The sequence below is a fragment of the Girardinichthys multiradiatus genome, chromosome 9 (assembly GCF_021462225.1).
Source record: "Girardinichthys multiradiatus isolate DD_20200921_A chromosome 9, DD_fGirMul_XY1, whole genome shotgun sequence".
Classification (NCBI taxonomy): domain Eukaryota; kingdom Metazoa; phylum Chordata; class Actinopteri; order Cyprinodontiformes; family Goodeidae; genus Girardinichthys; species Girardinichthys multiradiatus.
The window spans coordinates 15,734,394-15,752,412 of NC_061802.1; the positions used below are offsets into that span (position 1 = coordinate 15,734,394).

Sequence of the window (18,019 nt, forward strand, 5' to 3'; positions counted from 1 at the left end):
GTTACAGAAAAGACTGGGTGTTTAGACTAACAGATCGTTTTTTGTTTCATGAGTTGAAAGACTGGGGACTGGGGACCGCACACATAACAATTGGACCTGGTGAGGGATTTGTCAGACCAACTAAAGCCAAATGAGCGCATCATACTCTCATTAAAACTCTCAGGAAGGCCACAATTTGAAGAAATAAACATACCAGTAAGTGGCGTTGATTGAAGATATTCTCAGAATTTGGGCAAGTGATATTTCTATTACAACCTCCCATAAACTGAAAGAGATACAATTTAAAATATGTTAAGTTTAAGCCTCAAGTGAATATGATTTGGATAGCGTTGACTGTACTCTTTGTTATGCTCAGGGTGAGAGTTTAGAACATGTATTTGAGGTTGTGAGTTTGTTTGTGGGTTTTGGAATGACTATTATTTTTAGCTTTATTCTTAAAATGTCAAAAAAGTTTCCCTTTCACACTTGGAGACTTCAGTCTTCACCCCATCTCACACTAAAAGCTTTCTGTGCCAGGTCTCCCAGCCGACTGACAGCAACAAATGCTGAATGACAAAAAAATTTCCTTGGCTGGGAATAAGGGGTAAAATCGCGCAGAAAATCGTGAAGTGTGGCACCAACCTTAAGCTGTGAAAGGATCTGGTAATGTCTTTGTTGAAACAGTATGGAGCTAAATTGGGGCCATAAAGGTTGTTCAAACAAAAAAAATTTGAACCTGAAAAATAAAAGTTTGTTCAAAAGAAAAAAATTTGAACCTGAAAAATAAAAGTTTGTTCAAAAGAAAAACATTTGAACCTGAAAATTTATTTTGAACGTGCCCAAAAAAAAAAAGTGAAAACTGGGAAAAAAAAGTTTTGCAACTGAAAAAAAACAGATGTGAAACCGGGAAAAAAAAAAATTCAAAACTACTTTTCAGATTCAATTTTTATTTTTTTTTTTACTTGCAGATTTTTTTTTTTCGGCTTCTGGCCCTGTTTTGGAGTGGGGGACGGGGCCTCAGCTGCAGAGTGGTAGGTTGTGCAGTAGCTGGTGTCCATCCTAGCTCGGACAAACCTCTCCTCTGCTCCAGTCAGGCAGATCACCTCTGCTGCAACAGCTGATCTGTAACAAATGAACATGTGCTGCAGGGCGGCCAGCTGAGCTGATAATGAAGAGCAGAGATCAGAAAAAAAGCCTGGGCTACTAAAACAAACAGTGGCACTTATTACAAAAAAAAAATATATATATATATATATATATATATATATATATATATATATATATATTAGAGAGATGCACTGCGCACCTCTCTAGAGATTTATATATATATATATATATATATATATCCCACTAAGCCAGCGGTGCACCGGGGATTTCCCCAGTTGCTCCCTATGCCAGTTTGCCCCTAGCTGTGAGTCATTTCACTAAATGAAGACCAAACACGTTTTAATCAAAAATGTACCAGAAACCGAAACCCGAGTCCAGTCCATGTGAAAACAAGTCGAGGCTTAATTATGCAAGGATATTCGGAAAATACCAGCTCATTTTGCATCTGGTTTCATTCCCGCCGCTTAGTCTAGCGGTCCTTTGGCTTTATGTTGACAGCATGGGAAATCTCCAACACAGACTTAAAATGCTGTGCAAAAGTGTCAAGATCATATTTTCTCCTCTGAGATGCGCGTCGTGTATTCACGTAAGCTGCTTCTATCAGTGAAGCATGTTATCTTTCAAAACCAATCACATATATATAGAATATTGATGATGTATAACAGATAATTCCAGTTCACACGTTCCCTGAATGCAACAGCTGGGAACATGTTGTTCAGCGTGATCTGAGGCCCCGCCCCCCACGCCAAAACAGGGCCAGAAGTTTGAAGCCGAAAAAAAAATCTACAATTCAAAAAAAAAAAACTTGAATCTGAAAAGTAGTTTTGCACTTTTTTTTTCTTCCAGTTTCACATCTGTTTTTGTTTTTTTTTTTTTGTTTTTTTCAGTTGCAAAACTTTATTTCCAGTTTTCACAATTTTTTTGGGCAGGTTCGAAATAATTTTTCAGGTTCAAATGTTTTTCTTTTGAACAAAGTTTTATTTTTCAGGTTCAGATTTTTTTCAGTTGAACAAACTTTATGGCCCCAATTTAGCTCCATAAAACTGATGCTCTTCTTTATATCTTTGTGCTGGTCAATCATAATTCCAGAACTGCATATATAGTCAGACCAATTAACCTAACAGGCATGCATATATATATATATATGTATATATATATATATATATATATATATATATATATATATATAATCTTGATGTTAACAACTCAATAAGCATTACAAATGCGTCTGTGAAATGCTTTGTGGACCTGGAGAAAGCAGTAAGTTTAATAGCAAAGCAAAAATGCTGGGCTTTGTCCCGCCCATCGAACGCTCAGCATCTATGGGGTCTATGGAGCAGCCTCGGCTGCAGCAAAACGAGATGAGTCATTGGATAAATGCTGGGCTTTGTCCCGCCCATCGGATGCTCAACGTCTCTGGGGGTCTTTGGGGCAGTGGGCTGGCCCGGAAGCTCAGCTTCTGCATGGTGATTGGATGATCTGTCTGAGGGTGAATCCCTTTTTGATTGACAGCGAAATGAGCGAATCAGCGATCTTGAAATTGAGCTTCCCCTCCTTGAAAGACCAGCATCCGCCACTGCTGTACAGTCATATTCAATAAATTAGAACATGCATTCAGATGAGACTCGTTTGTCAGATTAAGTATCTTTATAAAATAACAGCTTTAAGCAGGTTTTAAACATACTTTTCATTAACGGTGACCTATCATACTTCCTTTTAAACATTTAGGGTTGGTCTATGGGCTATGAGAAACATGTTAATTAAATTTTTCACACAAAATCATTCTCTAATAAGATTTCACCTCCTCAGTTCCTCCTTTTTTGAACTCGTTTCAGAATGAGCTGTTTTAGGGCTTTGTCACTTTTATGCAAATTAGCTGTATCTGGCCACTCACCAGCACTTCGTACATGTGAAAACGAAACCAAAACGTATAAGACACAACAATACGTACTTACATTTCTGCCATCTGTAGGTTTGCCACGAACAGTAGGGTCTTTCTGCAAATCCTGACGTGTACTGATGTGAGTTCTCAAAGAAGTCTGTGGTGAATTGATTCGCGCAAACTTGTATCGTCTTTAGCAATATGACTGTGACATTAGGCTCAAAAATAAAATGAAGCCACGAATCTCTGTTATCCGACAGTGGGAGAATGTGCATGGACACATGTGGGTCTTTGCAGCCAACAACTGAACATTTGCCTTTGAGGGTAGCCATTGTAAAGCATGTGTACGGTAAAACCACCCAGCATGTGATCCTCTACTGAAAATCAAGTGGGTGGAGCTCTGCTTCAGTTGCTAGTCAGGGGCGGGACTCAGGTAAGGTGCCAGTGTAATTGTGACGTCACAATTACAGAGCTTTTGAAACCACACATTTTCTAAAAAAACCAAAACATTCATTCATAGCCAAAAAATGGCTGAATGTTTCTTGTTTGTTTTTGTTTGGCATTTAGACTATTTGTAGAAGTATTGAGACCCAAATGGAAGTATAAATATGATCAAAAAGTTAATTTTGCATAATAGGTCCCTTTTAAGCCTTCATTTCTGCAAGAAAAGTATTTTTTTTATTGATGTACTGATGTAATATTCTATTCTTAAATGTCTTGTTTTAATTATCTGTTAATAAACTTTTAAGTAATATTCAAATTTATTAAATATGAGTGTATATGTAGGAGGCAAAAAGCATGATTAAGAAAATGGGAGGAAAGTTTATTTTGGGGGAAATCCTTATGTGTTGCTCTCACAACAATATGTATATCTCTGTATATAACAATTCTGCATGCATTTAGGCATTTGTTTCATTTTACTTTGTCCATCAAAGTGTTTCCCAGGCTGTTTTACAGACCAGTGCTGCATGTCTTCGCCCTCTCTCCACCCCATTTCCTGTCTGCCAACGAAAAATATCAAAAAAAGGCCTAGTAATGCAAAATGGCATTACAAAAAAAGATTCACAACTCTTCACAAGCTGGATTTGCTAACACCAACTAGTTCTATTAAAGAGTGTTTGTGAATGGAGTCAAAAAATGTGTCTACTGACTACATTGACAGTGGTGATGAGCATTAAAATGTGTGACAGGTGATATTTAAAGATGAGAGACAATAAGCTCATGTTATGCTAGTGCTAATCTGACATTTTGTTTGTCATTTGGTTTGTCTTTTGTTTTACACTTTTTTACACTTGCACATTTTATTGCAAGATTAATTTATCCAGTTAATTTAGCTGTCCAGTCAACCTATTGAGAGATAGTAACTATTGTTGGTATTTAATTAATTGATTTCCTTTGTAAGCATTTTTATTTAAGGCCAGCTAGAGTTTGTGCACAGCAACATCAATTTGTTGATGGAATGTTATTTCTAAATGTGTTCTACAAGTCACCTCTACTTAGATGCAGATATAGATTGTCCTGAATATCCTGAAAGTTCTGGTTATTGATGTGGGCGATAAACTTCAATCAGGGGGTGGTGTGAGCACTTAAAAAAAACAACAACAAAAAACCATAAAAGATTAAATGGTTACTTGTCAGTTGCTGTTGTTTTTTCACTGTTTAAGGAATACTGATCCCAAACCTAAGCTGAGGTATTCTGCACTCAACAGGGATTCTTCAAAACACAGCCTGAGATTCAGAAAACCATTAAGACCTCCCTGATTTAAAACAAGTATGAAAAATACTCAAACCTGGACTCATCCTACCCATGCTCTTAAGCCCTACAGACCCACTGGTGGGTCCAGCAGAAACGCGCTGTTTTTCTGTTAGCATTTAAAATCACATGGCACACAGCTAAATCCGTCACAAGAGGAGGCTTTAATGTTAACAAAACAATTTGCCAAATTAGTTTTTCACAAATACTTTAATTTTTATAGCAATTTAAACATCCAACACACTCATACAGGAGTGACTGAACAAAACGCAACATAAAACCCCTTTCTTTTTGCAGCATTCCCCCATGTACGGCATTATTTGATACCGGACATGCGGGGGTTAAAAAAATTTATTTTGTCTTTGTTTAACCACAAACAAATTAGACATAGTAAGAGTTGCAATAGTGGTTCCACTGGAATTATTTGGTTTGCATTTAAACTTTATAAATGTGGAGCTATTCTTGATTTATTTCAGTTATGTAATTCCAGTCAGAAATTGCTCTAAAACATTTAGGGCTTAACAAGTTAAAACACAGTTACACATGGTGACATTCATGCAGAAACAACCATTGATCTTGATGGAATGTTGCGTTGTAATAGTTAACCCAGTGACATGCTCCCTTACTTTCTATCCAAACTCCGTATCCCTCACACCTTTAATCTCGGTAATAACTGTACTTATTATAGAGATTCCTTTTTACTTGTCCTTAACCTTCTTCAGATTGTCTAGTCAAGGTGCAGTATAATTTAGTCTCTCACACCATATTTGCTGAAAGTCTGAGTAACTACGGTTTATAGCTCAAAATAATACCCACATCATAAAATTATTAAAGCAGTGTGCAGTTTGCACCAGATGCAAACTACAAATAAAACACTTATGTCTACTTCAACAGAAATTAGATATTTTTAATGGATCTAAGCAGAGATTCTCCTGTGTTTTCAGGGTGACACTCTGCTGTACTTCCATATGTTTTAGTAACTGATACTGAAGCCTTCAGTGATTTCCAATAACTGGAAGTTAAATGTGGAGAGATATTTAATACTGTTCAGTTCAGATTTCTTGCCTGAACATGATGTTCATGCTGCAACAGGCAAACACAGACATCTAAGGTTTGATCTGGCACAGGCACAATATTGTATCGATCCTAAGTAAATGTACCATTGGTGATGATGTGTGTGTGTTGCCTCTTTGCTTTTGATTTATAGCTCCTGTATTTTCACGGGGAGCAATTTATCGGAGGAAAAATGAGCGAGGCATTCTGCAGCAACCCCACTTCATTACTCTAACATCCCATCGAAAGGCCCCCTGCACGATGGATTCAGTCTGTTAACAGGAAGGGCTTATTACCATGGTTAGTTGTTAGAGTGAGCAAATGTGCAGTTATTGGGAATCTAGTTAATCCTGCATTACATTGCCTGTTAATAGTGAAAGAGTCCAAGGGTAAGGTGCTTTACATTTGTTTGTGGACAACAAAGTCAGGCTAGTCTGCTGTTTTTTTGTTACTTGGTCTTCAGTGAGTTTAATGGGATCCAGTTAGATTGGTTTTGTTGTGCTTCTACCTCACCACTTCACTTAAGCTTAGTGAATAAGGTAGTCATCCTTCTTTCTTCCTCTCTCTGATTCATTCACAATTTATACAGAATCTTCATATAAATCTGTTCCCCTCTTGGTACACTCCACCCACACATTCTCTTTCTTATTACTTTCCTTTCCGTTAAATTACTGTGTTCTGGTTTACTTCAAGTCAGCATCCTTTGTTCTTTTGGTAAATCCAGAATTCAATTCAATTCGGTTTTATTTATATAGCGCCAATTCACAACACATGTGGTCTCAAGGCACTTCACAACAGTCAGGTACATACATTCCAATTAATCCTAACCATTGAACAGTGCAGTCAGAGTTACTTATTTATTCAAATTGGATAAAACATTTTTCTGTCTAAGGAAACCCAGCAGATTGCATCCAGTCAGTGACTTGCAGCATTCACTCCTCCTGGATGAGCGTGTAGAGACAGTGGACAGTCACTGGCGTTGACTTTGCAGCAATCCCTCATACTGAGCATGCATGTAGCGACAGCAGAGAGGAAAAACTCCCTTTTAACAGGAAGAAACCTCCAGCAGAACCAGGCTCAGTGTGAGCGGCCATCTGCCACGACCGACTTGGGGTTTGAGAGAACAGAGCAGAGACACAAAGAGAACAAAGAAGCACTGATCCAGGAGTATGTTCTAGACACAGAGCCAGGCCTGGTGTAGCTTCTAGGAAGAGAAAAGAGAGAACAAAGTTAAAAGCTGAAATAACAGCAAATAATGCAAAATTGGAGAGTAGTGTGAGAATGTAGCGAAGAGGGTGAAAGTGGTCGTTATGTCCTCCAGCAGCCTGAGCCTATAGCAGCATAACAACACAGATAGTTTGTTCAGATAATTTAGTTAAACGGCACTTATTTACAGCAGTGTCGTCTCAAGGCACCCCACAAAGGGTCCCACTGATGGTCATTGTTATACTAAAAACCACAAGGATTGGGGGTACCTCTCTCTGTCAGACTGATTATAACCATTGGAAAAGAGAAGGGGTCATACAGGTAGCAGAAATGGAGGGTGTGTTTGCACCTCAACCATAACTGAGCCGGTTTAGGCTAAACCTGACTCCCCCTTACTCCAACCAACAGGGAGGGAAGCCACTCTAACTATAAGCTTTATCAAAAAGGAAAGTTTTAAGCCTAGCCTTAAAAGTAGACAGGGTGTCTACCTCACGGACTAAAGCTGGGAGCTGGTTCCACAGGAGAGGAACCTGATAACTAAAGGATATGCCTCCCATTCTACTTCTAGAGACTCTAGGAACCACCAGTAAACCTGCAGTCTGAGAACGAAGTGGTCTGTTAGGAACATATGGAACAATCAGATCTCTGATGTATGATGGAGCTAAATCATTAAGGGCTTTATATGTGAGGAGGAGAATTTTAAATTCTATTCTGGATTTAACAGGGAGGCAAGAACTATTTGTCATGCCATTTCCTTTCACTCTGCTTGTCAGATCTTGTGCATTCTTTGATAGTTTGTATCCATAGACATTAACATCACTGGCTGAGTTTCATTGCAAAGCGCCCCTGTCCTGACACAAATACAACATATTCAAAGCAAATATCGACTGTAAATCAACTAAATAAGTATATTCAAATATTATTGAGCGCTTTATTATTTTTTCGATAGTAAACAGTCAAACACAATTTTGATTGTGAAAGCGCTGTCTATCATAAACAGCACTTTTATGGTGGCAGTTTTGTTCTTTTTTTTTTCTGATATTTACTATCAAGCAAAACCTTTTTGAGAAGACAGAAAAGACAATACAATACATTTTTACTCCCTACACAAGGACGGTGACTGGCCAACATGAAATAGACAAGTGATAAAAAGACATCCATATATGTCCACTGTTTGGAAAAATAAATTAAGAGTCGATGGTATGTTGAAAAAACATGTCAGCATCTGTTTACACTTCATCTGTTTACATTTCACACCTAATCATATTTAATTGAATCTCCAGAAAAGCCAGACTACCACATATATCTTTAGACATGTTAAAAATTGTTATTGCGTTAAAGTTTCATGCTCTCACCCACCATGTATACTGCACCTGTGCACATCTGCTGCAACTCAAATATTGAAGCAATGACCCAATAATATTACTTAATCCTTATGAAGAAACAAATAAAATGAGACAATGAAGTCACAGCAAAAGTAATGTACCATGTTCTGATGCAGCATAACACTGTGAATTCCACACCAAATACACACTATTAACAACTGGGGGCATCAGAAGCGACACAGATACTTTTAAAGGTTGACAGGACTTGGTGTTCCCCCAAATCCCCTTCATTGCTCACATTTAGAGCCACATAATATGTTTTTCAACAGAGAAGAAAACATAGCAAGATAGGAAACAGGAGTGTGAACTTTACATTGGGAAATTCATAGTCAAATCTTTAGCCATGTTTCTGCTTCAATATGTCCACGCAGTTTAGATATAAAAAAAATTCAAATTTCAAGTTAAAACTGATAGATTTAAGCTCTCCATCCCTTCTACAAAAGTAGATTGATTAGAATATCATCTAACATTAATTAGCACTGAGCAAATGTCAAAATGCCGATGTTCTCTCTATCCTTTATCATCTTCATGTTAGTAATCTTTAAAACATTATCACAGTCCTTCGTCTTAACGTTAGAAACTCAAATCAACTACTTAGAAACAAGTTACCATTACACCAACTGGTGGAGAAGGAACTTGCCAACTGTTCTGCTCTGCAAAGCCAAATTTAAAATGAATACTAATGTGTAATATTTGTAGACAGTATACAAACAAATGATATTTTTCTGACAGTCATGCTTCAAATTTGCAATTTACACACTCCTCAATGAACAAAATTTATAATATTTTACTACCTAATATTATTGAAATATTTATATTGCGCATGAATTCATAATCTAAATATTCCCTTACAATATCTACTGCTGATAAGAAATATTTTCATTCTACAGAGTTCAGTCCTGCTGGAAAAATGTTCGACTTTTAAAGACCAGTTAAAAAGCAGGCCTTTTAGGACTTATGTAGTGTTAAATTAGTGTGTCAAAAAGATCCAGTTAGAGTTGTAAACAGCTGCTAAAGTCTTTGATAAGGTCAAGATAAAAAATCTTGACCTGTGCATCTGCAATTCAAAGATGTTCTTTTCCTGTTTGACTGTAAATGTTGCTAAAAAAGTGAGTTAGAGACTGTTTCAGTTCCTGTGGCAGGACTGGCAAATCATTCACATTTAATCTTTCCAAGAGCCAAAGATTGAAATCCGATATTTTTAGGCTTCGGCATGGAAAGGTCTCATACTATCTGGATTATCTAAAATTAAATATTGATTCTTATTTGATAGCATGTACCATTCCTTTCATTCCCTTTTGAGAATTGAATTAGGCAGAAAAGTTGTGTTAACATTGACCCCATATAATTTAATTCACAGTAAACGTTTTAAGGTTACATAGTGAAATTGTAGATAACTGTGGGCAAATTTCTTCAATCAGCCACTCTGTTACTGTTTTTGTAGACCCACCATTACATTGTCTTGTTGTTTAGTCAGCAGATTGTGACATTCTCTTTTGTGGAGACTCTGTGGATTGAAAGTAAAAAAAAAAACGACAACCCCTTCATGTTCAGGATGAAAAAGTTTGCTGCTGGCAGTATTTGTAGTTTGATTTATTTACGCTGTTAACCAGTACTTGTGCCAGGACTGCCTCTGTTATTCAAAACTGCTATCTGTTTGATGCGTCTTCACCTGGATGCTTGGCAGCTGTTCCTCCGAGAGACAGTGGATAAAGATGTATCTCCAGCGTCATCTGTGTTCCGCTGAGGGATTTGGCAGCTAAGCCAGCCAGTTAAGCTCACTTTTAGAGCTTCAGTTGTCTGGCAGCCAGTAACAGTGTTTTATATCTTTGTGAGAGTTTTTCACAGTAACCAAGACTTTGGGGGGATCACAAGAGCATGTCCCCAGCTTCAGATAAATCCATGTATTTCCCAATGACTGAGGGTGCAGAGTTAAAGTGAAGGTCCATAAGGAGATGAAAGGGTAAAATATAGTTTTACGGTAATGTTCAGTATTCCAGCGTTTGGTTGAAACAATTTAATTATAGTGATTGTGTTAGTATCCTCTCTAATCATTGGAGTCAATTTCACTCACTGAGTAAATTGTGTGTAGGAAGCACATGAAGTATGAGTTTATAAAGTAGATGATGAGTTTGCAATACACAGATGTTGACAAATTTGTTGAAAACCATTGGTAAACTTGTGTAGAAAATGTAAATGGATAAATAGTCATCTTTTATTCCAGTAACATAATCTTAAACTGAAATATCCATCTTTTAAGTTGACATAATTTATTTAGTATGGGTAAAAAGTTAAGAAAATTTTGAGAATGTTAATAAAAACAATTTTTAAATCGAGATAATATCTTAGTCTCCTTTTAAAACATTTCTCATGGTTGGAGCACATAGAGAGGCAAATCTTTGTTTATCTTTGCATAATACAGAATGATGCTTGGCCTCTATACAGTGTGGAATGGTTGTTATGGAGAGCTGGTGATGCCCAAGATGCTGCTGTTTGCTTCTCTAACAGTGAGGTTTGGAGTGTTTTTCTACCTCCCTGCTCAATGTGTGTGGTGGCACACAGTTGTGGTTCTCTTGTGGCCAGTGGCTTAATAAAACGGTCACCCGCATCATTTCATAGTTATACCCCAGGGTAACAGGAATATATTAATTCCTAATTTGCAGTTACTACAAATTTTGATTAATGTAAACTGTAAATAAAAAGTACTACAGCTGCATTCATTCTGAAGGTATTGTTAGCTATACTAACCAATGTCTTAATAAGATTTTTTTTTTCCCAGTCAAGAATTTTCTACATCTAAAGGTGTGATTGTTTTTTGTAAATGTATAGTTTAAGATTATGCTGCTGTGATATCATTTATTTTAATGAATTTTGCACATCTCTACTACTGGGCCCAACACATCTATCTGGGTCTATATACATCTGTCACACTACTGTATATTTGTCTTGAGCTTGTATGGTTCACAAAGGTAACAAACTGATATAAAATATCATGACTCCTTCCTTTGCTTATCTGATACTCTAGAATCCATAGTGTGATCTCACACAAAAACAGAGGCAGTCTACTTACGAACACTGGATAAACCTTATATATTCCCCACTACTACAAAAGTTACATTTAGTGCTTTGGCCAACATAAAATTTACCAAGAACTGTTAGGAATGCAATAATTGTTTGCCAATGTAGTTTCACAAGATCACACTTAGCATGTCTATAAGATCTTCAGCCTGTTGGATGGAGTCACACAACATTTATCTCAATTGATTTCATCATTGCAGCTTTTGAGAATAATATTGTCACTGCATAATTTTCAAATATTGTGCATCCCTAATATGTAGGAGTGTTATGCCCTTGTGGACAAATCTTTTTTAATGGAAAGCTGATGATGATATGAAGGAGACTCACTCACCTCATTGCCACCTACTGGCCATGATTAAGCATTGATTGCACTTTTCAGTGTGTTTTAGGATTCCTGACAGTCTTAAGATATAAATGCATTTTTCTTTCAAACAAAGGGGATAATCCGCACTTTAAAAAAACTCCAAAGTGTGGTCAAAGTCTTAGAAACAACTGATAAATACAGGTCCTTCTCAAAATATTAGCATATTGTGATAAAGTTCATTATTTTCCATAATGTCATGATGAAAATTTAACATTCATATATTTTAGATTCATTGCACACTAACTGAAATATTTCAGGTCTTTTATTGTCTTAATACGGATGATTTTGGCATACAGCTCATGAAAACCCAAAATTCCTATCTCACAAAATTAGCATATTTCATCCGACCAATAAAAGAAAAGTGTTTTTAATACAAAAAACGTCAACCTTCAAATAATCATGTACAGTTATGCACTCAATACTTGGTCGGGAATCCTTTTGCAGAAATGACTGCTTCAATGCGGCGTGACATGGAGGCAATCAGCCTGTGGCAATGCTGAGGTCTTATGGAGGCCCAGGATGCTTCGATAGCGGCCTTTAGCTCATCCAGAGTGTTGGGTCTTGAGTCTCTCAACGTTCTCTTCACAATATCCCACAGATTCTCTATGGGGTTCAGGTCAGGAGAGTTGGCAGGCCAATTGAGCACAGTGATACCATGGTCAGTAAACCATTTACCAGTGGTTTTGGCACTGTGAGCAGGTGCCAGGTCGTGCTGAAAAATGAAATCTTCATCTCCATAAAGCTTTTCAGCAGATGGAAGCATGAAGTGCTCCAAAATCTCCTGATAGCTAGCTGCATTGACCCTGCCCTTGATAAAACACAGTGGACCAACACCAGCAGCTGACACGGCACCCCAGACCATCACTGACTGTGGGTACTTGACACTGGACTTCTGGCATTTTGGCATTTCCTTCTCCCCAGTCTTCCTCCAGACTCTGGCACCTTGATTTCCGAATGACATGCAGAATTTGCTTTCATCCGAAAAAAGTACTTTGGACCACTGAGCAACAGTCCAGTGCTGCTTCTCTGTAGCCCAGGTCAGGCGCTTCTGCCGCTGTTTCTGGTTCAAAAGTGGCTTGACCTGGGGAATGCAGCACCTGTAGCCCATTTCCTGCACACGCCTGTGCAAAGTGGCTCTGGATGTTTCTACTCCAGACTCAGTCCACTGCTTCCGCAGGTCCCCCAAGGTCTGGAATCGGCCCTTCTCCACAATCTTCCTCAGGGTCCGGTCACCTCTTCTCATTGTGCAGCGTTTTCTGCCACACTTTTTTTTTCCTTCCCTCAGACTTCCCACTGAGGTGCCTTGATACAGCACTCTGGGAACAGCCTATTCATTCAGAAATTTCTTTCTGTGTCTTACCCTCTTGCTTGAGGATGTCAATAGTGGCCTTCTGGACAGCAGTCAGGTCGGCAGTCTTACCCATGATTGGGGTTTTGAGTGATGAACCAGGCTGGGAGTTTTAAAGGCCTCAGGAATCTTTTACAGGTGTTTAGAGTTAACTCGTTGATTCAGATGATTAGGTTCATAGCTCGTTTAGAGACCCTTTTAATGATATGCTAATTTTGTGAGATAGGAATTTTGGGTTTTCATGAGCTGTATGCCAAAATCATCCGTATTAAGACAATAAAACCCCTGAAATATTTCAGTTAGTGTGCAATGAATCTAAAATATATAAATGTTAAATTTTCATCGTTACATTATGGAAAATAATGAACTTTATCACAATATGTTAATATTTTGAGAAGGACCTGTAGGACTTTTTAACCTTTTTAATTTTTGCTTTATTTCTATACTCCCTCACTAACTATGTGTGCTGAAAAACATGTCTGGAAATCCTTGGTGAGTCGCTAACTTTCATTGGCCCATTTAACTATTACCACATTTTTCGCACTAATTGATCATTCAGATCTTGTTACACTGCAGCCACATATTTCTAATTGCGACAGGATGGTTAATCAGCAAATTAAAGAAAGAAAAAAAACCTCTATCTGACAAAAATGGCCCACGTAGTTTATGTTTCTGAGATATTGCACACTCAGACACAGTATTGTTTGGGATTTACGGCTTTCAGTCTATATCTGTATTTGACAGAAAAAATAGCCAGTTGTACATCTTGGCAAATAATTGAAAATAATTGTTGAAGAAAGGTTTAGGGTGAATCTAGAAGCCCCCAGCAATGACATCACACCATTATGCTGACATCTTACTGGTCAAATACACTGGATGGCCACAAGATTAATAGATGTCTTTAAGTGTATACATTGACCTCCTGGAACATCCTTTAGACGGCATCACTCGGAAGAGAAATCAGGTGCCAGTTCTTTAGTTCTGTTTGTGTTTGTTTGTGTGATTGAATGAGTCACAGCAGTGAGCCGTGTCTGGCATTTGACCATCTGCTAAGCTGTGTTGATGAAGAACAATGTTCATATGATGCTGCCACAGCCTGTCTGGCTTCCAGAAAATAGACCCAAACAAATACTACTGAAAGGTCACCGGGTAAGCAGATGAGACTCCTGATTACAAGTACACAAACTTGTACATAAAAACTGACATGCACATGGCCAAACACTGGATTTGGCTTAGCCCGTATGTTTTTATTTGCATAAACCCCCTTTAATTTTTTTACTCTTGTCTGGTTTTTCAATGTCTCAGCGTGATATATTGCTCAAAGCATCCTATACCAGGGCTTTTATTATGGCTCTAATTACCCAATTACAAAGCTGTTCTGCCTCATGCGTTTCGCACTCTCTACAGTAAGTTGATGTTTAGGCTCATTGTAATAACCAGCACAATGAGAAACCCTAATCAGAATCAAGTCACAGCCTGCAATGGCAATATAAACAAGGGCTTTGTAGTTTAATCATTGTTTTTAGTTCACAATTAAAATATGTAATCATTTAAAGACATAGCAACATCTCTTAAGGATTCATATAAATTTTTTTAAGTGGGGCTTAATTGAGCAACTATGAAACATCAAAATCTTCATGTGAATTTCTACAAAGTGCTTTAAACTGTAGGAATCATATGATTGAAAACTTTATTAACTTTTGAAATCCATAACTTTCCAAATCCTTGGTATAGTCCATGGTAAACCTTGATGTTAATTGATGCTTTCAGTTTTGACTATGAATCTGCTGGGGGATCATCTAAGACCAACATGCCATTGGGGGTCATTTTAAATTGGATTGAAAGTTATTTACTTTCAAGGCAACCGTTTCTGAAGTCCATTGATTGCTGCTGGTTACGGGAATTGATTTTGGCATCCCTCGGGGAACAGTGTTAGAATCTAAAAAGATAATTTTATATATATTAGTGAAATATGCAACATGTCCACAAATATTGAAACTGGCACTTTTTGCTGATGATACTAATGTTTTCTGCTCTGAAGAGAATTTGCTGAATGTATTGGTTGAGAAGACTATTTTTTCTATTTAAGAGAAAAAAAATAATTTAATTTGAAGATAACTAAAATATTTTAGTTTTTGGAAGATGATATTCATGCAAAGATTCAAATAAATGAGGTTGTGGTTGATAACTTAATGAAAACAGGTTTTTATAGAGCAATATATATTGGATTTAACTGAAAAGCACGAAATTAATATATTCTGTGTAAAGAATCAAGAAGCATTAGAGTACCTAGTAAAGCTAAGCATATATTAGATTATGCATCCCTTCATATTTTTCATTGCACATTTGTCTCTTTTTATAAGTTATTGTACTGAAGTGTTGGGCAATAATTAAATGTAAATATGTATATGCAAACTGATTAAGAGTTCAGCTTTGGTTTTAGGCTTAGCGGTTGAAAAGATTCTAGTTTTGTTGTGGTTTTTTGTTGAAGTTTGGCCTTTATCTGGGATAATGAAAGATGAGGCTAATGGGTTTGAGGATGCATTATTTTATGAGGGTCCCTATGGGCATATCTGTTTATATGGGTTTTTCATGGAGTGAAAGGTTATGCTTTTTACAAGACCATCACATTACATTGTGCACAGAAACAAAATTAAATATTTACCCTTTCTTGTAGAACAGACTAGACTTTGTGAATTAGTTTCATAGTGCTTGTAACTTTTAAAAAAGAAGACTTGAATTGAATACAAAAACTTCTCAGTCTATGAAGTAATGGCTGAACCTGCACAAAGCAATTTTTTTTTTCTTTTGTATATTTTGAAGTTAAAACAAAAACATACGACAGCTCTATATTCACAGTCTCTTTGATTATTATTGCATTTTTCTGTATTTTCTCCTCTCTTTCATCTGCTTTATAGTTGTCATTGTGAATTAGAGTCTGTGTGGATCCCAACACATACATACTTCTCCCTCCTGCAGGTTATTATTTATTGTTGTTTTTGCACTTCCCTTTTCTCTCTGACTTCTCTCTTCTTGTGTTTACATGCTGTGCAGGACGTTGTTTATCTCTTCACAACTGGTTTCTATGATCTTTCCCCGCCAGCAGAACTTTTTTCTTTTTTTCGCCCAAACCTCAGTTATGTTTAAACTTTACTTTGTGTTTTACTAAACTTTCTGAAAGCAATAGCTGTATTCTTTCTGTTCTATTCGAATAGACATTCCCCCAAATTAAATCACAACTTTTTAACATTTTTATTCACTGCTGAAAGCAGGTTTTAAATTATTAAAAGTATTACAATCTTGATAAAATAATCCAATTTCCTTGTCAAAAGATACATTTTTTTTAATCTATTCTAAACCACTTTTTTTCTTTTAGGATATTCTACGTTTCCCATGATTCACAAGATTTGAAGATCTTCAGCTACATTGCCAGAGATGGACAAAGCAATGTTTTCCGCTGTAATGTTTTCAAGTCCAAGAAGAAGGTGAGGCAAGCGCTTCCATGAGTTACAAAGACGAGGGTTTTTTGTGTTAACCATCATTATTAAAAAGTCATTAAGTGATTCTGTCAGTGAATTTTTGTTCTTCAAAAGGTCTTCAGGCTTTATTTCTTATTCCATTGTGTAAAACATAAAAATCCTTTCAAAAAAGGTAAGGGCTGTTTATTTATATTTAGATGATTGCCTTCTTTGATTTTCTCTACTCATCAATCACCTTGTTTTTACAGATAAACACACTCACTCGAAACCAAAAGAAATGGCAATTTCTCTGTCTTTTTTTAGCTGCTAGAACCTTACAGTTCTGGATTTTAATATGGACCCAGGGTTCTTCAACTGGTTTTGGTTGAGATGGCAAGCAGATCATTGAAATTCTTATTTTGCATTTTATTTGTGAACTGAAGGTGTGACTGCTCAAAGACTCGTATTTAAAATGATCTGGATTCAGTCTTGGATAAGCCAGGCCAGATTCTGCTGTTATAAGATTGTCCAGATTCTAAAAATCTGTGAAGTACCACACTGCTGAATTAGAGCTGGGCAGTACAACAAAAATTCTCTATCATGGTATTTTCAAAAATGATCACGGTATTTGACTATATTTTTCTTTTCATGTATACCTGTGTGTGTTCACCACATTTTTTACTGACTGAGAGGAAAACTGGTGCATTAAATTACCTGTACTTTTACTTACAGGCCTAATGGCAGTAAAGTGGCTAGTACACTATCACACCCATAATAAAATGATTACAGGCTTTCTAGAAGTGATGCAGTTTTCAAGGCAGGTTCACTAATGAAGGAATCACATGGCATGACTGTTGTAGTGTAAGTAAAGAACCTTTTATTGAACTTTTTTTCCAAAAAAACCTAACTGCAGTGATATTTAAAACTTATCTTAAAAAGAAATGAGAAGGCCTAAAAATATGTAAACCAAAAATCTTCTGAGGTGCTTCTTCTATTGCACTGATTAGGTCTTAGACAGAACATACGTTGTACCTTAGTGAAACAAAAAAAAAGAAAAAATCACAGGAATAACAATGAATGTGCAAGTTCTAGTATTCAAGTATTTTAAAAGTGGACCAAAACTAATACAACTTTGCTTGCATTAGGTGAACAGTTTCACAGTAAACATTTTTCCTTCTATAAATTATAATATTTAAAAAAGAAATAAAAGAAAAAGTGCAATTTCCAATATTCACATTTAAAATTTTTTTTTTTTTGGCTTTTGGTGTTATGTAAAAAATTTTTATAACCAAATGTCTTACTATCTACTGATTACAACAATAATCACAAATGGTAAGTGCCAACATACAGTATAGAATAAAAATATTTCAACAATAAATAACAAACAAACAATGAGTGTGGAACGT

General features: G+C 36.6%; 1 protein-coding gene across 2 annotated transcripts in view; it reads left to right on the plus strand.

Moving 5' to 3' along the window:
• Positions 1-18,019, plus strand: part of LOC124873932 (carboxyl-terminal PDZ ligand of neuronal nitric oxide synthase protein-like) — a 227,368-nt gene that overhangs the window by 109,089 nt on the left and 100,260 nt on the right. For both annotated transcript variants that reach the window (XM_047374992.1, XM_047374993.1), the window contains exon 5: positions 16,532-16,640. In XM_047374992.1, coding sequence (XP_047230948.1) covers positions 16,532-16,640 — 109 coding nt within the window. The remainder of the gene's footprint in view (positions 1-16,531; positions 16,641-18,019) is intronic.